Source organism: Spinacia oleracea, chromosome 5 (assembly GCF_020520425.1).
Source record: "Spinacia oleracea cultivar Varoflay chromosome 5, BTI_SOV_V1, whole genome shotgun sequence".
NCBI lineage: Eukaryota > Viridiplantae > Streptophyta > Magnoliopsida > Caryophyllales > Amaranthaceae > Spinacia > Spinacia oleracea.
This window is the reverse complement of record NC_079491.1, coordinates 96,993,770-97,019,561: the sequence shown is the minus strand read 5'-3', so window position 1 is coordinate 97,019,561 and position 25,792 is coordinate 96,993,770. Positions and strand designations below refer to the sequence as shown.

General features: G+C 37.8%; 2 protein-coding genes and 1 long non-coding RNA gene across 3 annotated transcripts; 2 read left to right on the top strand and 1 right to left on the bottom strand.

The window, feature by feature from the left end:
* Positions 1 to 6,266: 6,266 nt before the first annotated feature.
* Positions 6,267 to 6,632, top strand: LOC110802013 (ribosomal protein S12, mitochondrial). The gene has a single exon (XM_056829893.1). It carries the CDS (start codon positions 6,267 to 6,269, stop codon positions 6,630 to 6,632), a length of 366 nt encoding a protein of 121 aa, XP_056685871.1.
* A 9,079-nt stretch (positions 6,633 to 15,711) lies between these two features.
* LOC110802008 (uncharacterized) lies at positions 15,712 to 18,027 on the top strand. The gene is made up of 2 exons (XR_002537052.2): positions 15,712 to 16,682; positions 17,621 to 18,027. It is a non-coding gene; the product is annotated as an uncharacterized lncRNA (long non-coding RNA).
* A 6,468-nt stretch (positions 18,028 to 24,495) lies between these two features.
* Positions 24,496 to 25,425, bottom strand: LOC110802027 (uncharacterized mitochondrial protein AtMg00810-like). Its single transcript, XM_022007454.2, has one exon. It carries the CDS (start codon positions 25,423 to 25,425, stop codon positions 24,496 to 24,498), a length of 930 nt encoding a protein of 309 aa, XP_021863146.2.
* Between the last annotated feature and the right edge of the window lie 367 nt (positions 25,426 to 25,792).

Here is a 25,792-nt window from a genome sequence, read left to right as displayed (position 1 = left end):
TTTGAGTTCAATATGGGCTTTCAAGTAGTCTTTCAGATGGGAGTACAGAGAAGTAAGTAAACTGGCTGAGCTAGCCGCATTCCAAGCTACTTCCTTTAAACACTTCATCTAAGATTCTTATCATTATAGAATAAAGATCATTCTTATTTACTTATTTAATCAATCTATTCCATTTTTTTTGAATGGCAATAGATCCCATTGTCTTCGAATAGACGAGAACTTCTTGCTTTCTCGCCAAATAGGAAAGAATGCAGTTATAAGCTAAGGTATGAAGTCGCTTATTAGAAGCTTATGGAGCTTTTGGAAAGATGATCTATTGGCTCACAATTTTTTGAATGAAAGAACGAGGTCAGCGGGCGTACATTACCAGCATTCCCAGGTGTGGGTTAAGCCCAGGGTCTTATCGGTACGTGTTGAAGCTCTAGAAGACCGATCTCCTTAAAGAGAAAGACGAGTAGAAAGCCTAAGAGTCGAAGTCTTTGCCTCTTAAGAAGCTAACAAGAGGGGTCAGAGTCTTTCTTTAGAGGGTGGCCAATGTGCGGACCGTGTGCCCCTTTCATTATTTAGCAAAAGGGCAACTGATTCTCATGCTTTTCCTCTCCTCATTTTCCGGGGAAGAACGGTAGGCCCCGGCGGATATGCTCCCTAGAGTTAAGAGGACAGGGGCCTCTTCTTTAGCTCTTGCCCTCTCGCGTAGTGAATTCCTTCCTTCTGAGCTTCATCTAGTCAACAGAGAAGGGGAATAAATGTATACTTCCCGCCAGTGTACGGATGAATAGGTAGGAGCTTCTTTACTTTAGGGCTTTAGGCCAGGGATGAGTGGGAGAAAGCAGTCCAATCTTTTCATTCCTATATGGATGATAGAACCGTGTTCGATTGGTCAACAAAAATTGGATAGGCATGCTGCAATAATTTTAGCTTGATCCCCTGTCGCTTCGCCAAACAATATCAAGTCATCGGCAAATGCAAGGTTCGAAATTGGCGGCCCATTTCTACTTGCTCGTACAGCCCGCCATGCGCCCAATTGTATAGCATTTTCAATTAAGTGAGCAAGACGTTTTGTACATATTACATATAAATACGGAGAAAGAGGATCTCCTTGCGTGTTGGTTTCCATTTTTCTGTAGGCTCACCATTCCAAAAAATCTGCAAAGAGGGGGAGGAAACACACTGTATTATCACTTCAATCATGTTTTGAGGAATTCTAAACTCCATAAGTTATTCCTTGATAAAGCTCCACCGAAGTCGATCATAAGCTTTTTCAAAATCTATCTTTATTGCCATGTACCCAACAGAACCCTGTTTCTTACGCATTGTATGTAGCATTTCCTGGACAATAAGAATATTATCTGTGATTTGCCGTCCCGGAACAAAACTACATTGCGTTGGAGATATCAAGGACGGGAGAATAGGCTTCAACCGGTTGACAATCGCCTTTGTCACTGCCTTATAGACAATGTTACATAGACCAATCGGTCTAAATTGTGTCACAAATTGTGGATTATCAATTTTTGGAACAAGAACTAAGAATGCCTTATTCAAGTCAGTTGGAAAGTCGCGACCATAGAGAACATTCATCACTGTTGTAAATTGTAATCACACTCTTGCTTACTATGTCCCAGTATCTCTTATAGAATAAGGGTTGAAAGCCATCTGGGCCCGGGGCCTTAAACGGTTGCATATCCTTCCATTGTAACTTCACAATATGCATACTTCCTTGTCAACGCATCAAATTCCTTCTCTGAGATCATGGGGAAGTAGCCAGGCGCAATATAATCAACCACCTCACCTTGTCCCTCTTCCGTGAATAGTTCTTTCCAGTAATCTACCACCATATTCTTAACATCCTCCACCTTCGAGACCCACGTACCTTCATTATTTTTTAGCATGTCGATCCTATTTCTTTTCCTTCGAATAACAGTTGACAGATGAAAAATCTTTGTATTACGATCACCATCACGAATCGCCTCCATTCTAGATTTTTGGAACCACAACATCTCTTCCTGATGTAACACATTATCAAGCTCTTTTTGTAAACTTCTCTTCAAGCTTAATTAGTCCCCTAGAAAACTTTTGAGAAAGAGCTTTTTGAATTCCTTCCAACCAAAAGCATAGCTTTACCTATTACATTCCGAAAGCTTTGCTTAAGCGACTTCTTTCCGATCGCTTAAGCTCAACTTCGAGCTTTAGGTTATTTACATGCTTGCCCACAACTCTGATTTTTTCCTGAAAATGTTGGCCGTGCTATAATAACGAATGAAACAATGCCTTTGAATGGAAATGGGAAACAGGGGCTTAATAGCAATGCTATGGCTACGATTTGGGGGTGATACCACAGCTAGTATTCATACTAGTACTCCAGTGAATCCAGTAATTGGGACGATTCCACAAGTCAACCGAAGATTGAGGCTGGGTAATAACAATGATACAGAGGATGGTTTACCTACTAACCCTTGGAGTCTTTACAGGGTCTAAACTTGCATCAAAAAGGGCTTCGCTGGAATTTATCTTGTCATGAAGGAAGGGAAGAGGGTGGCACAACTGCAGCAAGCTGAGCTTGAATCTTTGTCAGGAAAATGGATGGCTTCCATGGTCCTGTATGTTGTAGGTGAAACCCCTACCACAGCTGCTGTGAATAGGTACATTGTTGATGTTTGGAATCATGTTGCACAACCTGAAGTTTTTTTGCATGATGATGGTTATTTTATTGTTAAGCTATTGACTGTTGAAGATAGGAATGATATCATATATGGAGGCCCTTACCTATTTTATAATAAACCTCTAATTCTTAAGCCCTGGACCTCAGATTTCAACTTCTATGAAGAAGTGTTGAAGGTAATACCGTTATGGGTTAAATTACCAAATCTTCCCCTCAATTGTTGGAGTAGTGATTCTCTAAGTAGAATTGGGAGTATTCTTGGTATTCCTCTATGTTCTGATGAATGTACAACAAAGAAAATGAGGATATCCTTTGCTAGATTGCTGGTTGAAATGGACATTACATCTACTTTGCCTGACCATATATGGATTGAAGACGCTAATGGTAAACCGTTTAAGCAAGTGGTTCTGTATGACTGGAAGCCAGCATTCTGTAAGAATTGCATGTGGCTGGTCATAACTTTGAGCAACAAGTGAGTACTGATTTTCCTATAGACCACCTAATAATAGAGGTGTGTAGAAGGCTTGGATCCCAAAGAAGGTGCAGCCTGCACAGGTGGCTGCAGCTCAATCAAATGCTACCACTCCAATTCAAATGCCTATAGCTGCGAACTCTGGGGCCGAGGCTGGTTGGAAGCTTATCACAAAGAAGAACAGGGGGTCTCATATGCCTACTACTAGTACTGGTAATCAATTTCATGTATTAGACGAGGAAGAGATTACAGGAGAGCAGTTGGAGAACCAATTCTGATGTCGGCTGACATTCAGCCTCCTGGCGATGAAGGTTAATCTGTGCACCTGGAATGTGAGAGGGCTCAATGAGCCTCTCAAAGCTACTAAGGTAAAAAGTCTTGTAAATACCTATAATATGAAAGTTTTGGCCTAGAGTAAAAGAAAAGAATTCTAGTCAAATTGTTAAGAAGTTTGGTAGGCATTGGACTTGGGTTAATAATTATTCTCACAACCCAAGGGGTAGAATATGGCTTGGTTGGCAGCATTTTTATGTTGATCTGCATATTCTATCTACTCATGAGCAATTTATTCATAGTGAAGTTAGAGATTCCCATGGAAACTTCGCTTTTTATTTGACTGCCACTTATTGTTTGCACACTATTGAAACAAGGAAGGCCTTATGGTCTGGTTTGCGCACTGTTGCTCATAGTATTGGTCAGATGCCTTGGCTTTTGGCCGGAGATTTGAACTCCATTCTCTCTGATATGGACAGAATAAATGGATCCTCTGTTACCTCAGCGGAGATTCAAGACTTTAATGACTTTCTTTCTTCTCGTAATCTAGTGTTAATTAAAAGTATTGCGCACTATTACTCTTGGCATAAGGGTTCTGGTGTGGGGAAGGTGTCTAGTAGAATTGATTGGGGCCTTGGCAACATAGACTGGATTCAAAAATATGGTGAGGTGGTTGTGGATTACCTCAACCCTTGCCTTTCAGACCATTCTCCCTTGCTCATCAACTGCATTCCCGAGTATTCTGGGAGAGGGAGACCTTTCAGATTCTTCAACTTCTTAGCTAATCATAGCAAATTCCAGCAAACTGTCCAGACTTCTTGGCAGGGCTGTAATAGTCAAGGATCATGTATGGACCAGTTATAAAATGAAAGCCGTTAAAGTCAAACTTAAGGCTTTGCATAGAGAGGAATTTAGTGGGATAACTGACAGGATCACCAAGGCTAGAGATGATCTGCAAACTGTTCAGACTCTTCTGCAAACTGATGCGAGTCAACTCCCTTATGTTTGTTTACATGCTTAAGCAAAGCTTATGGAAGAGAAGAAGGAGTGCAGTCAATAAAAGAATAAAAGAAGAAGACACCTGCTTCTATTAGCTGACATAAAAGACTAAGATTCTTCGTTCTTTCTGAGAAAGAGTTCGAGATCAGAGAGGGAAGACCGGCCACAACGTCTGGCATAGTAGAAAATGGTGCCCTTGGCTCAGTCCTGCCAGCAGTAGTTCTTTCGATGCTATTACTATTGGGAAGAGCGCTAACGAAGTCTGAGTCTTGTGCCTCAACTTTCTATTATAGTCGAGTGAGCTCGCTTACTCTGATCCTACTACGTAGACGTCGTCTAATAGGCTACGGCAAGAAAACGTGTATGCGCTAACGCTATATGGCAGCGGGGGTTCACGCTCGGACATTTCTTGTTGGGTACGCTAGACCGGTGAATTGGGACCAGAACTTTTCAACTGCAAGAGAAAGTAGAACTTATACAAAATAAGAGTCTCGTCTGCGGCAATCATCAAACCCTCATTCCAAAGCTTCAATTCCTACTATACAACAAAGGCAATATGGCCCCAGCCGGTCTGCATCTCACCAGGCAATCCTTACCCGAACCCGAACCCGAATAGCATAGTGGCAGGCGGATCACCGGTGGGGGATATAAAAGGACTATTTACTTTACCCTGGCCCTTTTATACAACTGGCTGAAAAGGCATCTTTTAAAAGCGTCTGATAGGGAACGTCCCTATTCTTACAATCGAGCATTTTGACTTAGATAGGTAGGTTCGCAAAGCCCCACCATCCTAACATGGGTCAGGATCGGTAGAAGAGGCTTGTCTTGCTGTACTTTGACTCTTTCCTTGACGTGGTTAGATTGCTTTGAACAGCCTAGTTTCTTGGTTGATTTTAACCCCCAACTTCAATGAACGAGCATTTTCGGGGACTAGCCCGCTTACCATTACTCAAGAAGGGCAATTGTCCGGTCCTATTTCATGTGGAATCGTTTTAGATCGTACCCAAGCCCGCCTCCACTTTCTTATGCGAAAGAGGTGCTTGCTTTATGAGACTGAGAAACTTTATTTCTCATACGAGAACAAAGCCCTTTCACCAGCTGTTAGCTTTCCTTTCTCACACGAGATTCGGGGGGAGCACTACAAAAAATGTAAGGCTGGCGCCACTATAACTAAACTGGCTTTAACAGCTGAAGTCCCAAGAATCTTTCCTTGTTAGCCCAAGATCCATCCAAAAACTTCGCTTTAGCGAGTCAACTTCCAAAAGCGACTACATACCTCATTTGAGGCTAAGCGAATACAATAGAATATAAGACAATAGAGGAATATTGGACAAGGAAAAGACATAATTAGGTTCCCTCGCTCTCAAATAACCCTAGAAAGAAATTCTTCGATATGAAATTAAAAGGTAAAGAAAGTGATGCTCATTCTCCTAGAAGATATCCTCTACGGATTGAACTGCTTTTGTAAAGGACCTATGGTAGGCTTACACGACATCCAAGATTAACAAGAATAGAAAGACAGGACGAACAGATCTGCTTTCATCCAGCAAGATCTCTAACACTTACTAGCGCTAACCTATCCTAATAGATATATTTGTTATAAACAAGCTTGTATCATCATTTTCTAATAGAGTTCTATTGCGTGATCGCCTACAGCAGGAGAGATCCCCAAACATAGCAATACTAATGCAACCAACCCAATACCTACACCGGTAATAATCTTAGTTGAAGTTGTAGGTATGTTTATATAAACAAATTGTTGAAAAGATAGTTTTCTACTAGTGCTATGTCAGTTGCAGCTGTATTGTATTCACATCGTTAACAAGCAAAGATATGTAATCTAGAGGGGAACGCTGTTTAGCGATGCCTACTCGAAATCGATTGATTTGTCATGGTAGAGAAGAAAAACGGCGCACGGACCGTACTCGAGCTTCAGACCAATGTCCCCAAAAGCAAGGAGTACGCCCGCGTGTTTCAACGAGAACACCGAAAAAACCTAATTCAGCTCTACGTAAGATAGCCAAAGTACGTTTGAGCAATCGACATGATATATTTGCTCACATTCCGGGCGAAGGTCATAATTTGCATGAACATTCTATGGTCTTAATAAGAGGAGGTAGAGTGAAAGATTTGCCAGGTGTGAAATCCCATTGTATTCTTTGTTGGGAATTCCGGATCGAAGAACGCGGCAGATCAAAATATGGTGCAGAAAAACCCAAGAAGGACTAAAACCTAGTTCACTCGCTTAGTCTTTTTGCATCCATGGCTGAATGGTTAAAGCACCCAACTCATAATTAATTCGTAGGTTCGATTCCAAAAACTTCGCTTTAGCGACTTCTTCTCCTGCTGGATGCGCCGCCTCTTCAAGAAGGCTCTGACAATACCTTATCCGTCAAGCAGGCAAAGTCGATTATTCGTCTTGACTTCCTCAAAAGCGCTCAGAGAAGGAGATTCAAATGGTCTGAAGGAGATTTTCTTACTTGTTAGAGTAAGGGCAGTCATCGCTTGGACAAAAGATAGTGGCACTAATTGTACCCTCCTTTTCTGGTACCAAGGACTCGAATGCTAGCTACTGCTACAAGAGAAGATTTTTTCTATAAAAAAGACAGGAAGCACTATATGATTGGCAAGAATTGACGAATGCTTTCTTGCTGCTTTTGAGGATACCTCGGGCCGGTTGGTAAATAATGGAAAGAGCTTCTTTTTCACTAATGCTGCTCTGTGTCCTGGCAGAAGAGCTCTTATTTCTCTGTGGACAGGCTTTTTGCAGATGTATAGTATTGGATTGAATTGCATGTTGTGAGACTGAACTTCTCTAGGGCTGTGTTAAGCATGATAGAGATCTAAATCTATAGATTGTACTAGCTAAGCGAAATTCTCTAGTTTTTTCTAGTGAATGAACACTATTTGATAGAAAGGAAAGGAGGACTCATTGCAAGCCAAGGCCAAGAAGCAGAAGACGGTAGGTAGTACGTAGGTGGAATTTACCCCCAAAGGGGAGGAAAAGCATGTAGACTTCATGTTAACCAACAATGATGATAAAAGATTCACTAGGAATGGGCTATTCCCAAATCGGCAATAGATAGAATAATTATATAATCTATAAGAGATCTTATCATACTTTCTAAACTCGTTAGACTTAAGTGCTGTTAATACTCAAAAATTTCGATTATTCGACCAGAAGAGGGTATTCTCCTTTCTCAGCGCACGAAGAAGTGAAAGCACATGGCACAGCTTATCGCGGATTGGAGAAGCGAGATATTTTTTGAAATCGATTGATCATGCGAGACGCTAAAAGGTAGGAACAGCATCGGTCTTTATTCCAAAACGGTACACACAGGTGAGTTCTATTCTCGCTCTACCTTATTCCATTAAGCTAAAAACTATAGATTGTTGGATCTCTTTGATAGTGACAAGGACAGAATCTCCTATAGGCCGTTCCTGCATAGCAGTCTCATCAACCCGATCGGCCGAAAGAGACGAATCCGTTAAAGACTGCATTGAGTATATCGCATTGGATACTGACTCCTGAGAGGATGACTCATCACTCTTGCCTTTGGTCAAACCTGTTAGTTGGACGTTTGAGGGATAAGTTCGAAGAGATTCGCCCTATGTAGAGTAGAGAAGGAAGCGGTTACAAGTTATATCTAGACTTGAGGGGTAAGGAGCGGGAATGGGACAGGCCTTACAGTGAGAAGGATATGAATGAGAATTCCAAACAACTAACGAGGGAGTTGCTCTCCGCCCTAGCGCTTGCACATGGGGAGGGTTTCGATCCCGCTTCTTTGATCTATAGGCCATGTCTTTCTGCTTGCTAGGAATTTATCTTTTCAAATTAGATCTATTACCGCTTTCAAAGAAAGGGGATTAAGAAAGATATAGCAAAGAGATACGTCTAGGAGTCCACATGCTACATGAATCGAGAGAATAATCTGGTTGATAACCAAATAGATTGATCAAATATTTATGAGCGAATGATCGAGCACTGCTTAAAACCATATCACGTTCTCCAACTCAACTAGCCACAGCTGCTGCACCCAACGTCTTGGGTTGTGATGTATATTCCTACATTTCAAGGACTATGTGATATAAAAATACTGAAACCACTCACCAACACTTCGTAACGAGAGCACATCTGCTAGTGAAGGCAAGCCAGCAAGCGTTAGATCTGTAAAACCCGTAACGTACCGAGAAGGAAAGAGCCCAAGTTAGGACTTACTTGAAACATGCTTTCCAACGTTGTCGGCATCTGCCTAACCTGCTTTAGATGCTGCGCCAGCGGGGCTAAAGAAGAGTTAGGGGGTGGAATCGTCTAACGTATAATAAGAGCATGTGCTTTCAAATTCTTAGACTTTGTTTTGACTTCTGTTGTTGCCCCTTGTTCGCGTGCTTATGTGGGAGTCCGCTTCTACGTAGGCGGTATCCAATGTCCTATGTCATCAAAATACTTTGAAGATTGACTTAAGTTCGCCCTTACTACTCCTTACCTTTGGTTAAAATGCTCTTATTTTGCATCGGCCCGGAGAGAGGAAGCGATCCTTTATAGGGATTCTCCTGTCTCTTTGTTATGATTCAACAAGCAAGGGCAGAGCGAAAGCAGTTTTGCGTTAGTCACTAAAGCCGTTTTCTTGCTCCGTAGTTCCCGGAGAACCAGGCTTGCTTAGAAAGCTAGCTTACTAAGGTAATGCCAATTCACTTAGAAGATAGAGTCACGCAAAAACAGGCTCTTTCTAAGGAGGTGGTTCTAGAAAGAGATCCGAGTAAAGGTAGGTGGATGGTGTAGTTTCACTCTCAAAAGGGCGAATAAGGGGCCGTTAACGCGCACATTGATGAAGCCTTTTGAGGGATATTCGATCGATATCTCATTAAGAAAAAGATGTTCCTGGTGCTGGAAATGCCCTTTTCAAAAGTGGTTGGTTTGCGGAGGAAAAGGAATAATTCGATTAGGCAAACCTGAAGCGAGAGAGAGCTTCTCGGTAGAGGTAGTCAAGCTAAGAGCTAGAAAGTAGCAACCCGTAAAAGCTAGCCAAAAGGCATATGAGGGGGGGGTTTGCTCGGCTCCGCTCGGAGAGGGAATCTATTCCAAAACTAAGGTTGGAGGTTAGGCCTAAAGCAACAAAGCAGATGGTTCGACAACGGATGATGAGACAACGGACGACCGACCACTTATTGGGATGTATCCCTCCCCTTTGAAACCATGTTGTGACTTTCATGTTATGAGTGTTTCCCTTCCTAGTGGAGAAATAGTGAAATGTAGAACCATGTATAGAGATTGTCCCATTGTAATAGAAAAAGTAGAGTTTCTAGCAGACTTAGTAGCTTTTGACCTATCTGAATTTGATGTAATCTTGGGAATGAATTGGTTGACTAAGTATGAAGCTAACCTTAATTGTTCGAGGCAAAGTGTGACCCTTAGAACACCAAATGGAGATAGAGTTTCATTCCATAAGTTAGTAAGAAAACCAACGATTCAAATTGTCCATGCTTTGAGAGCACGTAAAATGATTGAGAGTGGTTTATCTGGTTATCTATGTAGTGTTGTTGACCTAAATACCCCTGCATCTTCCATTACTGACATACCTGTTGTTTGTGAATACCCACATGTTTTTCCAGAAGAAATACCTAGTATGCCCCCACCAAGAGAATTAGATTTCAGCATTGAATTAATCCCAGGATCCACCCCTATTTCTAAGGCACCATATAGAATGGCACCAGCTGAGTTACAAGAGTTAAAGAAACAATTAGATGGGTTACTTGAAAAAGGATATATCTGACCTAGTGTTTCACCTTGGGGAGCCCCTGTATTGTTTGTGAAGAAAAAGGACGGAACTTTGAGGTTATGCATAGACTATAGAGAGTTAAACAAGATTACTATTAAGAATAAGTATCCTTTACCCCGTATTGATGATGTGTTTGACCAACTTAGAGGTGCAAAAGTGTTTTCAAAGATTGACTTGAGGTCTGGATACCATTAACTTCGAATTAAACCCGAGGATATTCCAAAGACAGCCTTTAGAACTAGATATGGTCACTATGAGTTTGTCGTGATGCCATTTGGGTTAACCAATGCGCCAGCTGTATTTATGGATTTAATGAACCGCATTTTCAAACCATACCTCGATAAGTTTTAGTTGTTTTTATTGATGATATTTAGGTATATTCTAAGAGTACCGAGGAACACGAGGAGCATCTTAGAAAAGTGTTAGACATGCTGATTGAAAACCAGTTATATGCTAAGCTGTCGAAATGTGAATTCTGGCTTAAGGAGATATCATTTTTAGGTCATATTATTTCTGAGAAAGGTGTATCGGTTGATCCCGAGAAAATAAAAGCAATTGTGGAATGGCCTAGACCAACCAATGTACCTGAAGTACGGAGTTTTATGGGTTTAGCTGGATATTATCGAAGATTCGTTCAAGACTTTTCTAAGGTTGCCTTACCCATAACCCGATTAGTTAGGAAGAATACCAAATTTGTGTGGAACAATGATTGTGAATGTGCATTTCAAGAACTTAAGAAACGTCTCACCACTGCCCCTATTCTTACCCTTCCATCTGGAACTGAGGGATTTGTGATTTATAGTGATGCTTCTAAGAATGGGTTAGGATGTGTCTTAATGCAAAACGGAAAAGTTATAGCTTATGCTTCACGCCAACTCAAAGTCCATGAACGAAACTACCCTACCCATGACCTCGAACTTGCAGCTGTTGTTTTCGCCCTTAAGATTTGGAGACATTATTTGTATGGAGTTTCGTGTCAAATTTTCACTGACCATGAGAGTCTTAAGTACATTTTCACCCAGAAAGAACTCAACATGAGACAACGTAGGTGGTTAGAACTTCTTAAAGATTATGACCTTGATATTCAATACCATCCCGGAAAGGCTAACGTTGTTGCAGATGCATTAAGTCGGAAGTCTCACCTAAATTCTATCCTAACTTTTTCTCTAGCCAACCAAGATGATCTACAAAAGATGGAAATTGAGTTTATCATATAAGGAAATTCTTGTTTGAATGTGTTGGTAATGAAGCCAACTTCGATTGATGAGATTAAGGAAGCACAATGTAAGGACTTGCAATTAGAAAGAAAAAGGAGTGGAGTGGAAAATGGAAAGTCACTCGGCTTTGTCATTCAAGAAGATGGTACGTTAAGGTTTCAGGGAAGATTATGTGTGCCTAATGATGAGAAGTTGAAAAAGAGAATTTTAGAAGAAGCTCATAGTTCACCATATTTGATTCACCCTAGAGGAAATAAGATGTATAAAGATTTGAGGCAAGTGTATTGGTGGAGCAATATGAAGCAAGAAGTAGCATATTATGCGGCTAAATGTTTGACATGTCAGAGAATCAAGATCGAGCATCAAAGACCAGCAGGTTTGTTACAACCTCTGGATGTGCCAGAATGGAAATGGGATTCCGTGTCGATGGATTTTATCTTAGGCTTACCAAGGTCAACCAAGGGAATGAATTCTATTTGGGTTATTGTCGATCGATTGACAAAGTCAGCACATTTCTTAGCAGTGAAGAACAATTCGAGTTTAGATCAACTTGCTGAACTATATGTGAATACTATTGTGCGATTGCATGGGGTGCCTAGTTCGATTATTTCTGATCGTGATACGAGATATCAATCCACCTATTGGAAAGAATTGCAGAAAACTCTTGGAACAAAGCTCAACTTCAGTACTGCATTTCACCCAACGACTGATGGACAAACAGAACGCACTAACCAAATTGTTGAGGATATGTTGAGAGCATGTGTTTTATATTTTCAAGGAACTTGGGAAAAGTTCCTACCTATGGTTGAATTTTCGTACAACAACAGTTATCAGGCCACCATTGGTATGGCACCGTATGAAGCTCTTTATGGAAGGAAATGTCGAACACCGTTGTGTTGGAGTGATATTGATGAAGCACGTGTTATAGGACCTGAATTGATTCAAGAAACTACTGACAAGATTCGTTTGATCCAATCGAGAATGAAGGCAGCACAAAGTAGGCAAAAGAGTTATGCAGACCAACGAAGAAGACCATTAGAATTTGAAGTTGGAGATCACGTGTTCTTGAAAATTTCACCAACAAAAGGAATAATGAGATTTGGTCAAACTGGAAAATTGAGCCCAAGATACATCGGGCCGTACGAGATATTGAAAAGAATAGGTGAAGTAGCGTATCGGCTTGCTTTACCGACCGACTTAGAAAAGGTGCATAATGTGTTCCACGTGTCGATGTTAAGGAAATATGTTCCTGATCCTAGTCATGTGATTACGCACGAACCCTTCTTATTGCGTAACGATCTTACATATGAGGAAAAACCAATTGAAATTCTTGAACGAAGAGAAAAGCGACTTAGAAGCAAAGTAATTCCAATGGTTAAAGTCTTGTGGGCCAATCACTTGACATCTGAAGCTACATGGGAAGTCGAAGCGCAAATGAAATCGAAATATCCCCAGTTATTCGTTTAGAAACGAAAAGACGTATGAATTTTGTTATGTTATAATGTTATCATATTTGCATGACGAATAAAACGATTAAGTATGACATGTATAGGAATGGCAAGTTCAACTGAGCTCCAGTTTCGAGGACGAAACTTTTTCTAAGGGGATGAGGATGTAATACCCCGGAATTTTAAAGCTCGATTAATTAAGTTTAATTCTCTTAAAATTCGTTTTAAGTTGTAATTTCATATTTAATTAACAAAAGTTTATTTATGACTTTTAATATTATTTCACGATTTATTTTAGATTATAAAATTTAATCTCATATTTTCGACAATAATTACGTTTTAAATATTTCGTAACTTATAAAAAAATTATAAAATAACGTTTTCGTTAACGACTTATTCGGAAACTAAATTTAATTATTTGAACTTTATAAATATTATTTTCAGAAATTAATTTAGTCAAAATTGTCATTTTAATTTTGGTTATTAGTAATTAAATTCTGAAAATTTGTCTAACATTTCGTAATTACCAAATTTCCCTTATTCACAAGAAATCAGTTTTCAAACTTCTTCTCTTCCTCCATTCAATCGTGTCACCATTGTAGGAGAACTCAACCACCAACTTTCTATGTGTCTCTACTACAATCAATCCTCTTGTTAATTCAGCAAACCTAACTTGCAAATCTGTAAACCTAAAACTAGAGTAGCCAATATGAATCACCAATTTTCTTGCTCAACCTCTCACACTTGGCACTTCAAACAAGATGATTTGTGGCATCAATGGAGCACCCAAGCTTCTATAAATAGCTGATCATTCATCCCCAAATGCAACACAAATCAGATTAATAAATTCAATTTCAGTTTCAAATTCGATTTCAATTTTGATTTCAAATTTCTAAATTACCTCCTAAAATCAATTCTGAACCACCACCACTATCGTGACTGCCGCCACCACCACTTGCTGCACCCACCACCACCACGACAACCCAGCACTACCCCGACCGCCCAACACTTCCACGACCACCCAGAACCGCCACACACACCCCCTTCTCCGTTACCGTCCACCGCCCAGCCTTCCCTTTTCTCTCCTCCCTCTGTCGTGCTCCCTGCTGCTGCTTCCCCTGCTTTCCTCTCTGTTTGGTTGTGTGTGTACGTGAAGCTTTAGGAACCAAGTTCCTATTTTTGAGCTTGGTTTTATTCCACAATCCAAGTAAGCCCAACTCATATCTTGGCCCAAATTTCCTTATTCTAATATTGTTAATATGTTTTACTACTATGTTTTACTTAATAGGTAAATTATTACACTTATTCATTCTAATATTGTTATACAAACAAATTTGATGATTATTCTAGATTTAAAACTTTTTCCTAAACCTTGAATTTAATTATACATTTTATTTAAGTTATTTCATATTTAATTTATAAATTATAAACTAATAACATTATTTTGAAAATATTAATCGTTTTGATATTAATTTTACAATATTTATCATTTTATATATTAATTCAATAATTTAATCATTTGAAAGAATTCGGACTCGGAGCTCAGACAGAACGAACCAAGGACAAAGCTTAACGTAACGCGGAATTAAGGTAACGGCTATTGCTAGTACCCGCAATTCCGTTATAAATGCGATTATGAAATTACAACGTTATGATTGATTTATTAAATGAATGTTTTGACATATTTTGTGAATTGCGGGAAATGAAATATGATTTTATTGAATTATTTATTATAATACGATTTGATGGAATTATTCCTTATATTATGATTGATTGAATGTTCTTATAAAATAATATTTATAAGAAACCATGACAGGAATGATGATTTATTTTGATCACATGATCTAAAGGAAATATGTTACTTCAACTGAAGTAGAAAGGCTAAAATGTAAAATTAAACGAAACATGATAAATGAAAGTGAAATACCTAGTCCGTTTGGCAGTATATGTTCACAGGTTACGATTCTCGGTCATGCATGTACTCATGGGGCATCCGCCCATTGAGCCAAGGCTCTCATGTTCCCGGGCCAAGGCCCCATGTTTACGGACAGCGGTCCATCGTGGAAGACGTTCCACCATGTCATACTTGCCACGTCTAGCATGTGCACCCTAAAGTTATGAATGAATTAAATAAAGGACTTTATAAAATATTTTACATTATTCTATTCTCCCTGTGTTATTAAATAAAATGAATTGAAATGAATTTACGTTGCTAGAATAGTTCGTTACTGAGTCTTCGGCTCACCGTTTTTGTTTTCTGTTTTAGGTACTGCGGGGAACGATGGAGACGAGTAGTGGCGAGGAATTTCACTTGAATAATATTCACTTAGTTTATGCTTAATGTTTTAATAGTTTAATTAAAGACTCTTAGTAAGTTATGTATTTTTATTTCGTTAATATAAAGGATTATTATATTAACTTTTGGGATTTAATAGCTTATGAATGATGGTTGCCTCGTAATTCCCAAGTGGGAGTTACGGCAGGTAACGTCCCGACCAAATTAGGTTAATTCCGCTGCTAATTATGCCTTAATAATTGGATTAGAGGTCGGGGCGTTACAAGAACATTAGAAGAAAGAACAATGAAGCGTATCTTGATCAACACTTGATCAACATTTTCAAATATTCACTACTACAAAATTCAGAATAAGTGACACTGGATAGAGAACGCTTAAATGTGGTAGGCGTTTCGCATGATAATATAGAACGCCTAACTCTGATAACTGTTTTGTGGGGAAAAGAATATAGAGCGCTTGCCTTACTTAACAGTTTCGTATTTTTTACCGTAATAAAAAAATTAATTTAATTAAATACATATATACAGCTCATAACATATAAACGGTGCTAATCCATGCATACTATAAACTTGGCCGGCAAAATGAAATTAAAACATATCTAATTAACTCTAAAAATACTTAAAGTTGAGCGCAAAACCAAATCCCATAACCCAAAACCATATTTAAATAGAAACTCTAATTAGGCAAACCCAACTGCTCGTATGATCGTATTTCTAGGGTTTTACTCAAAACAAACCCCAAAATCAATCTCCCATTCCCGCAAAACCAAAACCAAAACCGCGCACCACTACCGATCTCCGTCGCCGTACCGCCGTCCTGCAATACCTCTGCCGCTCCTTTTCAATATCCGGTGAACGCCGATCGACTCCCCAGCTCTCCGAATTTCAAGGTTGGTATCCTTAATTTTGTTCTGCATATTTACCCTTCAACTAATAACACTAGGGATTATGAATATTGTTAATAATCAAATTGCAATGTCTAAGTATGGAATTATTGGTGTAAACTCTTTATACGTATGTGGAAGAGACTTCCATTCAAGTTTAAGGTCGAATCATTGATGCTCGATTTATAATTAAGCCGAACAATTCATGAATTTTTGCCGAATAAATCTGATGAACTAAGTCCTATTAAACTGATTTTTTAAAGTTTATATGATTTTAGTCGAATTGTATTGAAATTTCCTGTTAAAGAAAGAAAGAGGGGGAAAAGTAATCTTATAGTTTGGGAGATAAGTCATGATTGATAGGAACTTAGGAAGGGAGTAAGATAGAGAAATAAAGAGTGTGGAAGCTAGGGAGACCGAAGTAAGTGAAACAATTTCCAATTTTGTTTTTGTGGGAGATCATCTGATGTTTTGAACTGCCATAGTCTACAGCATTGAGATTTGAGCCTCCTGCTAACTGTGATCTTCGCAAAAAGGATACAATTCTAAACTGCAGGCGATCTGATGCAAAAGCTCTTACCATTTCAAGTGCTGCAAAACTGGAAAACAACTCATGGGTTCTAAATTGCATTGCTGGACACAAAGTGCAAGATCTGTGAGTCGCATTGTTGTTTAATTTTCACATGCCTTTTGGTGGTCAAATCAGAAGTCCTTGTCGCAGCTGTTTACATTAATAAGTGTACTTTTAGAATATCTAACCACTAGGATTGTTAATTTATCCATCAAATTATAAAGCTGCAACATCTGTAAAGTTTCCTTATATATATACACACATATGTTTAAGTAATGGCTAAAAATCTGAGTTACTATCTGGTTAAGTTGCTTGTGAATGTGGATGCCCATATCTTATCCTCGATTTTTTGATTCTTTATACATTGCATTTCACACTGACATATTTGTATCTCTTGTAAAATAAGTTATTACTCGGATGTTAAGTAATAAACATGGTTACTTTTAAGAATGAGGTTTAGAGAGGCCATGGGAGTTTTCGAGGACCGTTTGCCCCTCTCTTTTGACGACCATCTTTGCAGGCAGTCATAAATAGCCTATGATATCTCCTAACACTAAAAAATGGTCCTCAGAGAGAATATGATGAGCTCAATCATCAAATATCATTAATTTGAGCTCTGTGTTATACTTATATGCAGCTTTTCTGGAATGTTATATTGTTGCTCTGTCTTTTCCAATTACATCTAAAAAGTGCGTTCCTCTTCTATCCCCCTTCTCCCAAAATGAGGGATGAAAAAAATTGATACCACCAGTGATTTACCAAAAGATCGAGCGAGTGAGTGATTCTGAAATCTTTGTTTTACCTCCCTGCCTGCCTGTCTGCAACTCCCTGCAAGTCTGTTGCTGCTGTTGTTTGTCTGGACTTATGCCTTTTCCGGTGGACCATTAGTACGATCCATTACAATCCCACTGCACATTTGTGACATTAGGAACTATGTTATTCTTCCACTAATTTTTATTTGGTGCATATACCCATTATTTAGTGTTACATTTATGACTCCTTTACATTTTAACTTGTTGTAGTATTTTAATAAAACTTCCACGTATTTTCAAAATACGATTGACGAGCTAAAGGAGAGGGGGATCTCATACTTTACCGGATATCACCAACCAAATGACGATGAAGATGGCAAAGATAATGATGATGATCTAGTGTGACTTAAGCTAGCTCAAGGAGATGCATGGTCACCTCGGTTCACTCCTGCAGACGAACTGCCAAGTCTACCACCAGTAGACGATTACAGTTGCTGTTGCTACAGAATACCAGTTGCTGCTGCTACAGTAGCTCCAGTGGCTGCTGCAGAGAAAGGTCTTTGATTTTTTTTATTTTTTTTGTCATACCTTGTATGGATCATTTTGTCATGAATGATAGGATTTTGTTATTGTATGAACAATTTTATTTTGTTATTGAATGAAATGATTTTTGGAAAGATTGTGTGGATATCATTTTTATTTTATCTATTTAGACTTAGTTTACATACTGGAGCTAGGATCGTAATATCCTATATTAGGGATGTGTGAGCTGTTAATTTTTGAATTTTTTTTTTTTAAAAAGGAGTAGAATATAGAACGTTTGTGTTAGGAAACTGCTTTCTATTTTAATATTAAACAGGAAGTGTATAGTACGCCTATGTATGGAAGGTGTTCTATATCTCAATATCTATTACGAAGAATAGATGACGGTTATGTACGGAAGGCGCGCTTTATTATGGAGTATAAGAGACGGTTGTGTACGTTAACCGTTCTATATTCCTTTTTTATTTTCTGATTTTAGGAAAGGAATAGAGGACGCTTATCTCTTATCACTGTACTTTATGATTAGGTATATAAAACGCTTATTTTACCCGTTTTATAAACATTATAGTGCGCTGAGTTGGAGAACGCCTCTAAGGCGTCCTATAAAGTGTATTTCAACAGTACTCTATGCCCTTTTTTGTAGTAGTGATTATTTAATAAATCTTCAGAAACTAATCACAATCCTCTCAAAATATCATGCTCTGCTGCGATTCTCTTTCTTCGAAAAATAGCAAAATTGTATTTCTTCCTCTCCTAAGAACTAGTATTTTCCTTAATTCATTCATTTTCAACAAACGAAAAACAATACAGAAGAAACTTAGAAACTGAAGAAAGTAGAAATTGCATTTCTTACGCTTTCAGTCTTTCACTCTGTATATCACTCTTTCTCTGCCTAAAAATATCTATTTTGTTGAGAGAATATAATACCTCTCCTTTTTCTCTCTCTAAAATGTTTTTTCTAAAACTATAGAATGATTAATGATTGAAATTCTGAAGAACAAACATTATATATATATAGACTTGAGAAATACGAAATCAAAATGAAATAACAACAAAGTAAGAAAAAAAATTAAAGTTGGCATAATGAGAACTGTGCACTTGTTTTTTTTTCTTCTTTGCTTTTTCGTTACTTATGTTGTTTTGTTATAACAAAATTGATAAGAAAAGAAAAGCACTAGAAGAGCAAAAAATGGTGCAAGAACTTCAAAAGAAGTTAATAGAACAAGAGAAGATGTTGAATGAACATCACAAAAAGATAATATAACAAACAAGCTGCAAAACCAGCGGAAGTTCTTGAACAAGTGAGCAACAAAACCAAAGAACATATTGAAGAGGTAAAAGTTTCTGAGGAGCAGGATGAACCTGAGAGGAAAGATGAAGCTGAAGAAAAAAAACAATGAAATAATTGCCGAGAAACAAAATGAAAGAAAAAAGAAGTTAACATTTGCTCTGAGGTATATTCTGTATTTCTTACTTCTACTTCTTATTTACATTGTAGTCGTTCTTTTCGGTTCTTAAACATACTTTTGCGTTTCTGTTTTTACTAAAGGGAAGAATGCTGGACAAGAAGTTGCTGAAGAACCTCAAAAACCAAATGGGAAATAAAAGAAATCAATACCAAATAGAAAAATAACAAGGTACCTTTATATAAATAAATGTTGTTCTTTTAGTTTTATCTTATGTTGCATTTGGTACTAGTAATATTTTTTTGTTTTGGTCAACAGAGCTCAAATGTTGATGGAAAAATTCCCTGAGCTTATCCACAAGGTGAAGCAGGAATTGGATGCTGCACAGAGGAACAAAACCCTTTTACCTGCTGAGAAAGTTCAGGAAGAGGCCAAAAAAACATAGAAAGGAAAATAGGTTGTCACTGAGGACGATGAAAAAGATGAGGAGGAAGAAAAAATTGCCCCAGTTGGTAGGAAGGGGAGAGGAGTAACTTTGAGAAAGACCACCGCAACTAAGGTAAACTTCAGCTATCTTTTCCCTCTTTCTATTGTTTTTTATTTCCCTCACTTTTATATTGTAATAGAGATCATTGCTGTGTTTTATATAAAGGAATGTTCTTTTGTTTCACTTTGTTGTACTTTACACCCTCATTTATGTTCTTTTTGGTTCAGAGGGATGGCAAAAAAAATCAGATAGTTGTTCATTCTCATTATGAGGGCGACGAAGCTGAAGAAGAAGAGGAGGAAGAAAGTGCACCTGTTATGAAGAAGGGAAAAAGAATGGATGAGAAGGTCAAATAGTTCCCCTTTTATTTGTTCTTTTTCGTTCATATAGTGTTCTTTTACACCCTGTCTAATGTACTTTTTTTATTATTCTCTTTTCCAGGGAGGTAAAAAAGGTAAAGAAATTGCGGTTGATGATGAATACATGGAAGATCTCATTAACAGAAACTGAACCTCGGGCAAACTCCACAACTGATGATGCGCTTCTTGAGAGGAATTGCATCTAATTCTGAAACTGATCGTGAAAAACAACAAGCCATCATGGAGTTAGGGTTTGGATCTCTTCTTAACCTTGACATCCCCCAAAATGAAAATCCATTCCCCTGCGAGCTTAGTTGGTTGTTAATTAACTCGTCAGACCAGTCCCAACATCTATCAAAATCTGCTATTGAAATTACCATAGAGGATGTATACCTGGTCTACGGTTTACCTATTGGAGGAGCCCCGGTGGTGGAATAGACCGATGAAAAAGGTACGGATGTCTCAAGGGCATTTTCTGAATTTTGGGCGTATTGGAATGTGAAGTCTGGATGCCCAAAATTGAATACAATGATTGAAAAGTTGATAAAAAAGAAGACTTCAGTTGATGATAACTGGAAGAGATTTTTTCCAGTGGTTGCAGTTAACACCTTCATTAAATCCACTACCAATTTAACGGTATATTTCAAAATTATTTTGTTTCTCGTTAATGTTCTTTTATTTGGCTCTGATGTTCTTTTTTTATTGCTATTCTTTTATTTTTTTAGTTGCGTACGTATGATTTTTCTGTAATGTACTTTTCTTGATTTGGATTTCAGTTGTGTTCTTTTGTGTTGAATTCAATGTTCTTTTCTTTGATTATCATTGTTCTTTTTATCTCTCTTTAATGTTCCTTTCTTTTCTATTTAATGTTCTATTTTCTTATTCTATTAAAAAACATAATTAATGTTCTTTTCTTTCATGTTTTTCTATTTCCAAAGCCAAACTTCAGATTCCTTGCTAGCACTGTTAGATCAAGTAAGGAATTTGAATTGGTGCCAGTATGCCTATACCATCCTTCTTGGGCAGCTAAGTACTGGAATTTGGACATAAGCAGATTGTTTGCTGGTCCACTACCATTTTTAATGTTAAATTTCAATCATTAAAATAGTTTTCCCCTTTTTTTATATTACTTTCATCTTCTTTTTTAATCTAACTAACAAAAAAATATGTTATTTTTGTTAAATTAGGTATGCTATTTTGATCGGGTGAATGTCATGGAAGAATATCCTCCTAGGAACTTCCCCCTTATTTCTGCTGGTCAAGACAAATGATAAGGAACAGGGTAAGGAATGATAATGATACAGGCTTTGGACATGGAGTCATACTTGACAGAATTCAAGTTCCACCTGAGTTATAACTGTATAGGGAGGAGATCCTACTACTAAGACAACAACAAGCACTCTATCAACAACAACATTCACTTCTTCTTCAACCACCGCAACAACCACCACCAAAGAAACAACAACAACAGCCACATCAACATCCACAGCAACAACAACAACAACCACAAGAACAACAACAACAACAATAACAACAACCACAACAACTGCAACAACAACACGGGCCTCAACCCAACTAGTTTCTGAATGATTTGATTGGAGCACATCAGGGTTCGTCGGTGAATCAACTCGGTGATGACCTGGAAATGCCACAGCAACAGGCACACTCCAACACCACTGAGGAAGTCAAAATACCTTCAACAATTGAGGTAAAAATAAAATTCCCTTAACACAACCATTACATTTAGTTTTTGACTATTTTTTATTCCAATGTTATTTTTTCTAAAACTTATGTTCTATTAAATTTTATAAATGTTCTCTTTTTCCTACCATGTTCTTTTGCATTCAATGTTAATGTTTCTTTCAATCTAGCAAGAAGTTCTTTACATTCTTAAAACATGTTCTTTTATACATTTAAGCATGCTATTTAAACATGTTATTTTATAACTTTAAAGATGTTCTTCCCAAAGATGTTCTTCCCTTCTTTAAGCATGTTATTTAACTCTTGAAGCATGTTCTTTCAACTCTCTCCCTTGTTCTTTTCTTTCGTTTGAATGTTCTTTTTTATCATTCAGTCTTTAAATGACGTTCCTTATTTTTTGTTATTGTTAAAAAGGAATTTCATGCAGAGAGTTTCATGAACAAGTTCAATGACTTATTGTCGTTGTCCAGAAAGGTTTTTGACACTACAAGTGATGTCAAACAAAGTCTGCCATTCAATATGGCAAAAATGTGGTCGAAGTGCTCTGAAACTAAAATTCCAGTCAATTTTGAGAAGGGAAAGTCTACACTGGAGGAGCCAGAGGGAAGGAATACTGAGGAGATTGGTTCAATCGTTAGTCAAGACAAGGATTTTTCAGCTCTCACTACTTCACAATTTTATTTGATGAAGCAGTACGGAAGGCAACGATGTGGAATGAAGGGAAACAAATAGAAAAACCTGAGGATGATCCATTGGAATTGCCTCCATTTTTCACACCTCCCACTCCGCCATCCTAGCCAGATATGTTAAGTGATTTGACATTGAAGCTTGGAATGGCTTCCGCTTCAAATCCTCCTCCTCCTGCACATGAGTATGAGGAGGAAATGAATTTGGAAGCCATCTTGGCTAACAAATCTTTGACTGAACAAGTTTCAAGACTATTTCTGGGGAGAAAAGAGATGACGCTAACAAACAAAAGCAACCTGCAGAAAAAACTGAGTACTGTATGTGACTGTTTCTTTTAAAACAGTTTCACATATACATGTATAATAAATATGTGACTGTTTTCTTTCATTATTCAGAGTGTTCTTTTATAAACAATTATTTGTTCTTTTATTTGTCTTATTTGTTCTTTTTAATGATTCTTTTTCTTGATAAAAATATTTATGTGATCTTTTGTTTCATTATTCAGAATTTTCCCTTCATCTATTTCTTTATGTTCTTTTCTATCTTCGGTTTAATATCTTCCTTCTATTATTATGCGTTATATATTTTTTAATTAAACCTTTGTTCTTTTAGTCTAATTCATAGTGTTCTTTTTTTCTTGCTCAAATGTTCTTTACTCTGTTATGTTCTGCACAGAGAGCCTGGAAGTGTAAGGTCTGATTTGGATGATTTGTACAAAAGACCTGCAGAAGCCACCCTAAAGTCTCCAATGCGTACAGCTGAAGAATCAAAGTTTAGGACTCCAATAGCTGCTGACTCACAGACTGAAAATGTAACTCTGTATGCGTACCTGAAGTAAGACTACTGTATTTTAATACATAATATCTTATGTTTTTTAATATTATGATATTATAAGATGTTTTTGTGAGTGTTTTTAACTGTAATATTTTGTTCTTTTTTATTAATCATTGCGTTCTTTTTCTTCCCTCGTAAGTTCTTTTAAACAATGTGTTCTTTTTCTTTAAGTGTTGAAAATTTTGTACAAATACCTGAAAGGATGAGGTAATCAAGTATGTTCTTATCGTGTTAAAGTCACCCTTCTTAACTCAATATTCACATTTTCTTGTATCCGAAGAGGAATTGGATCAAGAGCAAAAGGACGTCCGTTGCTTAGTTGACTATGCCTTTGGAGAGGGGCCAGCACATTAAGTATTTTTTTTTACTATTGCCAATATTTATATCTAGATGTTCTTTTTATATTCGTTACTTTTCTTACAATGATATAAAATTAATTCCTAAAACAGTGAGGAGTTGTTCAATGATGATTGGAATGTAGTGCCCATAGCTGATATGCAAACTCTAGGTACAATTTTTTTCATTAAAATTTTAATTGTTCTTTTATATCACTTGCGTGTTCCTTTAATTTATACACATTTTGTTTTTTTACAACAGTTAAGGGTGTATGGGTAATAAATAATGTGATTGACGCATTCTAAAGAATTCTGAATGATGATCCAAATCAATGCACCAAAACAAGCATGAAATTCTATTTCTCCACAATTCCTTTCTTAAGTTTTTCATTATTCATAATTCTTCATTTATTATTTTTCTAAAGTATATAATTAAAATTCTTTTTTCTATTTGAAGAACATGTTTTGCCAGAACGACCAATACGGTGGGTCACAAGATAGTCAAGCAACTGAGGAGAAGCGATTGGAGAAATTTATTGCAAGTATAAGTGTGAAAAATGATTAAAGGATTAAAGTCTTGCCTTGATTGATATTAATGTATGCATATATATAGTACATCATGAAGCTATCCTAATTAATGTAATTCTATGTTTAGGAAACAATCCTAAACAATAGAAATTACGTTAAATTATATCATCCAAAATTGTAACATTCTAATTAAGTATAGGAAATAACAATCCTAAACAATAGCAAATATTTTCCTAAAAATATCATAACATCTCAACACCCTCCCTCAAGTTGGAGCACGAGGTTCAAAATTGCCCAACTTGGCGAGAAGATAATCAAATTGTTTCTTTCCAAGAGTCTTTGTAAAAATATCCGCCAATTGTGTAATAGTCGGAACATATGACGGAGCAATCAAACCATCTGTTATCGCATCCCGAACAAAGTGACAATCAACCTCAATGTGTTTGGTACGTTCATGAAACACTGAATTTTTGACCATATGAAGGGCTGATTGACTATCACAAAAGAGCTTCATTGCCTTTGGGTGGTGCACACCCAAGCTCAGAAGCAACCCTTTCAACCATTTGAGCTCACAAGTAACTGCTGCCATAGATCGGTATTCCGCTTCTGTAGACGAGCGGGAAACTGTGTGTTGCTTTTTTGTCTTCCAAGAAATAAGAGATTGCCCAAGGAACACAATCCACCCGGACAAAGAGCGTCTAGTGATTGGGCATGCTGCCCAATCAGAATCACACCAACCCTGCAAGGACAGATCACTATGTGCATGTAACAAGATACCCTGTCCCGGAGTACCTTTCAAATAACGAACGACTCTCAAAGCCGCCTCCCAATGCTTAATTCTAGGCTCCTGCATAAACTGAGATAGCATATGAACCGAGTAGGCCAAATCTGGACTGGTCACTGCTAGATAAATGAGTCGACCTACTAATCTGCGATAGGACTCAGGGTTCGATAAGAGCTCCCCATTTGCGAGTCCTAATCTGTGATTTTTCTCGATAGGGAAACCACATGGATTGGCTCCCAATAATCCGGCCTCCGATACAATGTCAAGCGTGTACTTGCGTTGCAACAAGAACAAACCAGCCGAACTCCTTGCCACCTCGATTCCGAGGAAATACTTCAAAGCACCAAGGTCTTTCATCTTAAAATCAATCACCGAGATAGGCTTTAAAGGTCTTAAGTGCAGCGGAATCATTCCGAGAAATAATAAGATCGTCGACATACACTAACACATTTATGTGAACATTTCCCTTACCGTAAGTAAAAAGGGAATAATCAGAGTAGGATTGTAAGAAACCATACCCTTTAAGAGCCTTGACCAACTTTGCAAACCAACATCTCGGAGCCTGTTTCAACCCATAAAGATATTTTCGTAACCTACAGACCAAGTTTGGATCGGAACGCTCAAATCTTGGGGGTAGCTTCATATATACTTCCTCCTAAAGATCTCCATGCAAAAAGGCATTGTGAACATCCATTTGATGAAGTTCCCAATTTTTGGAAGCCGCAATAGCCAAGAAAGCACGCACCGTAGTCATTTTGGCAACGGGAGAAAATGTCTC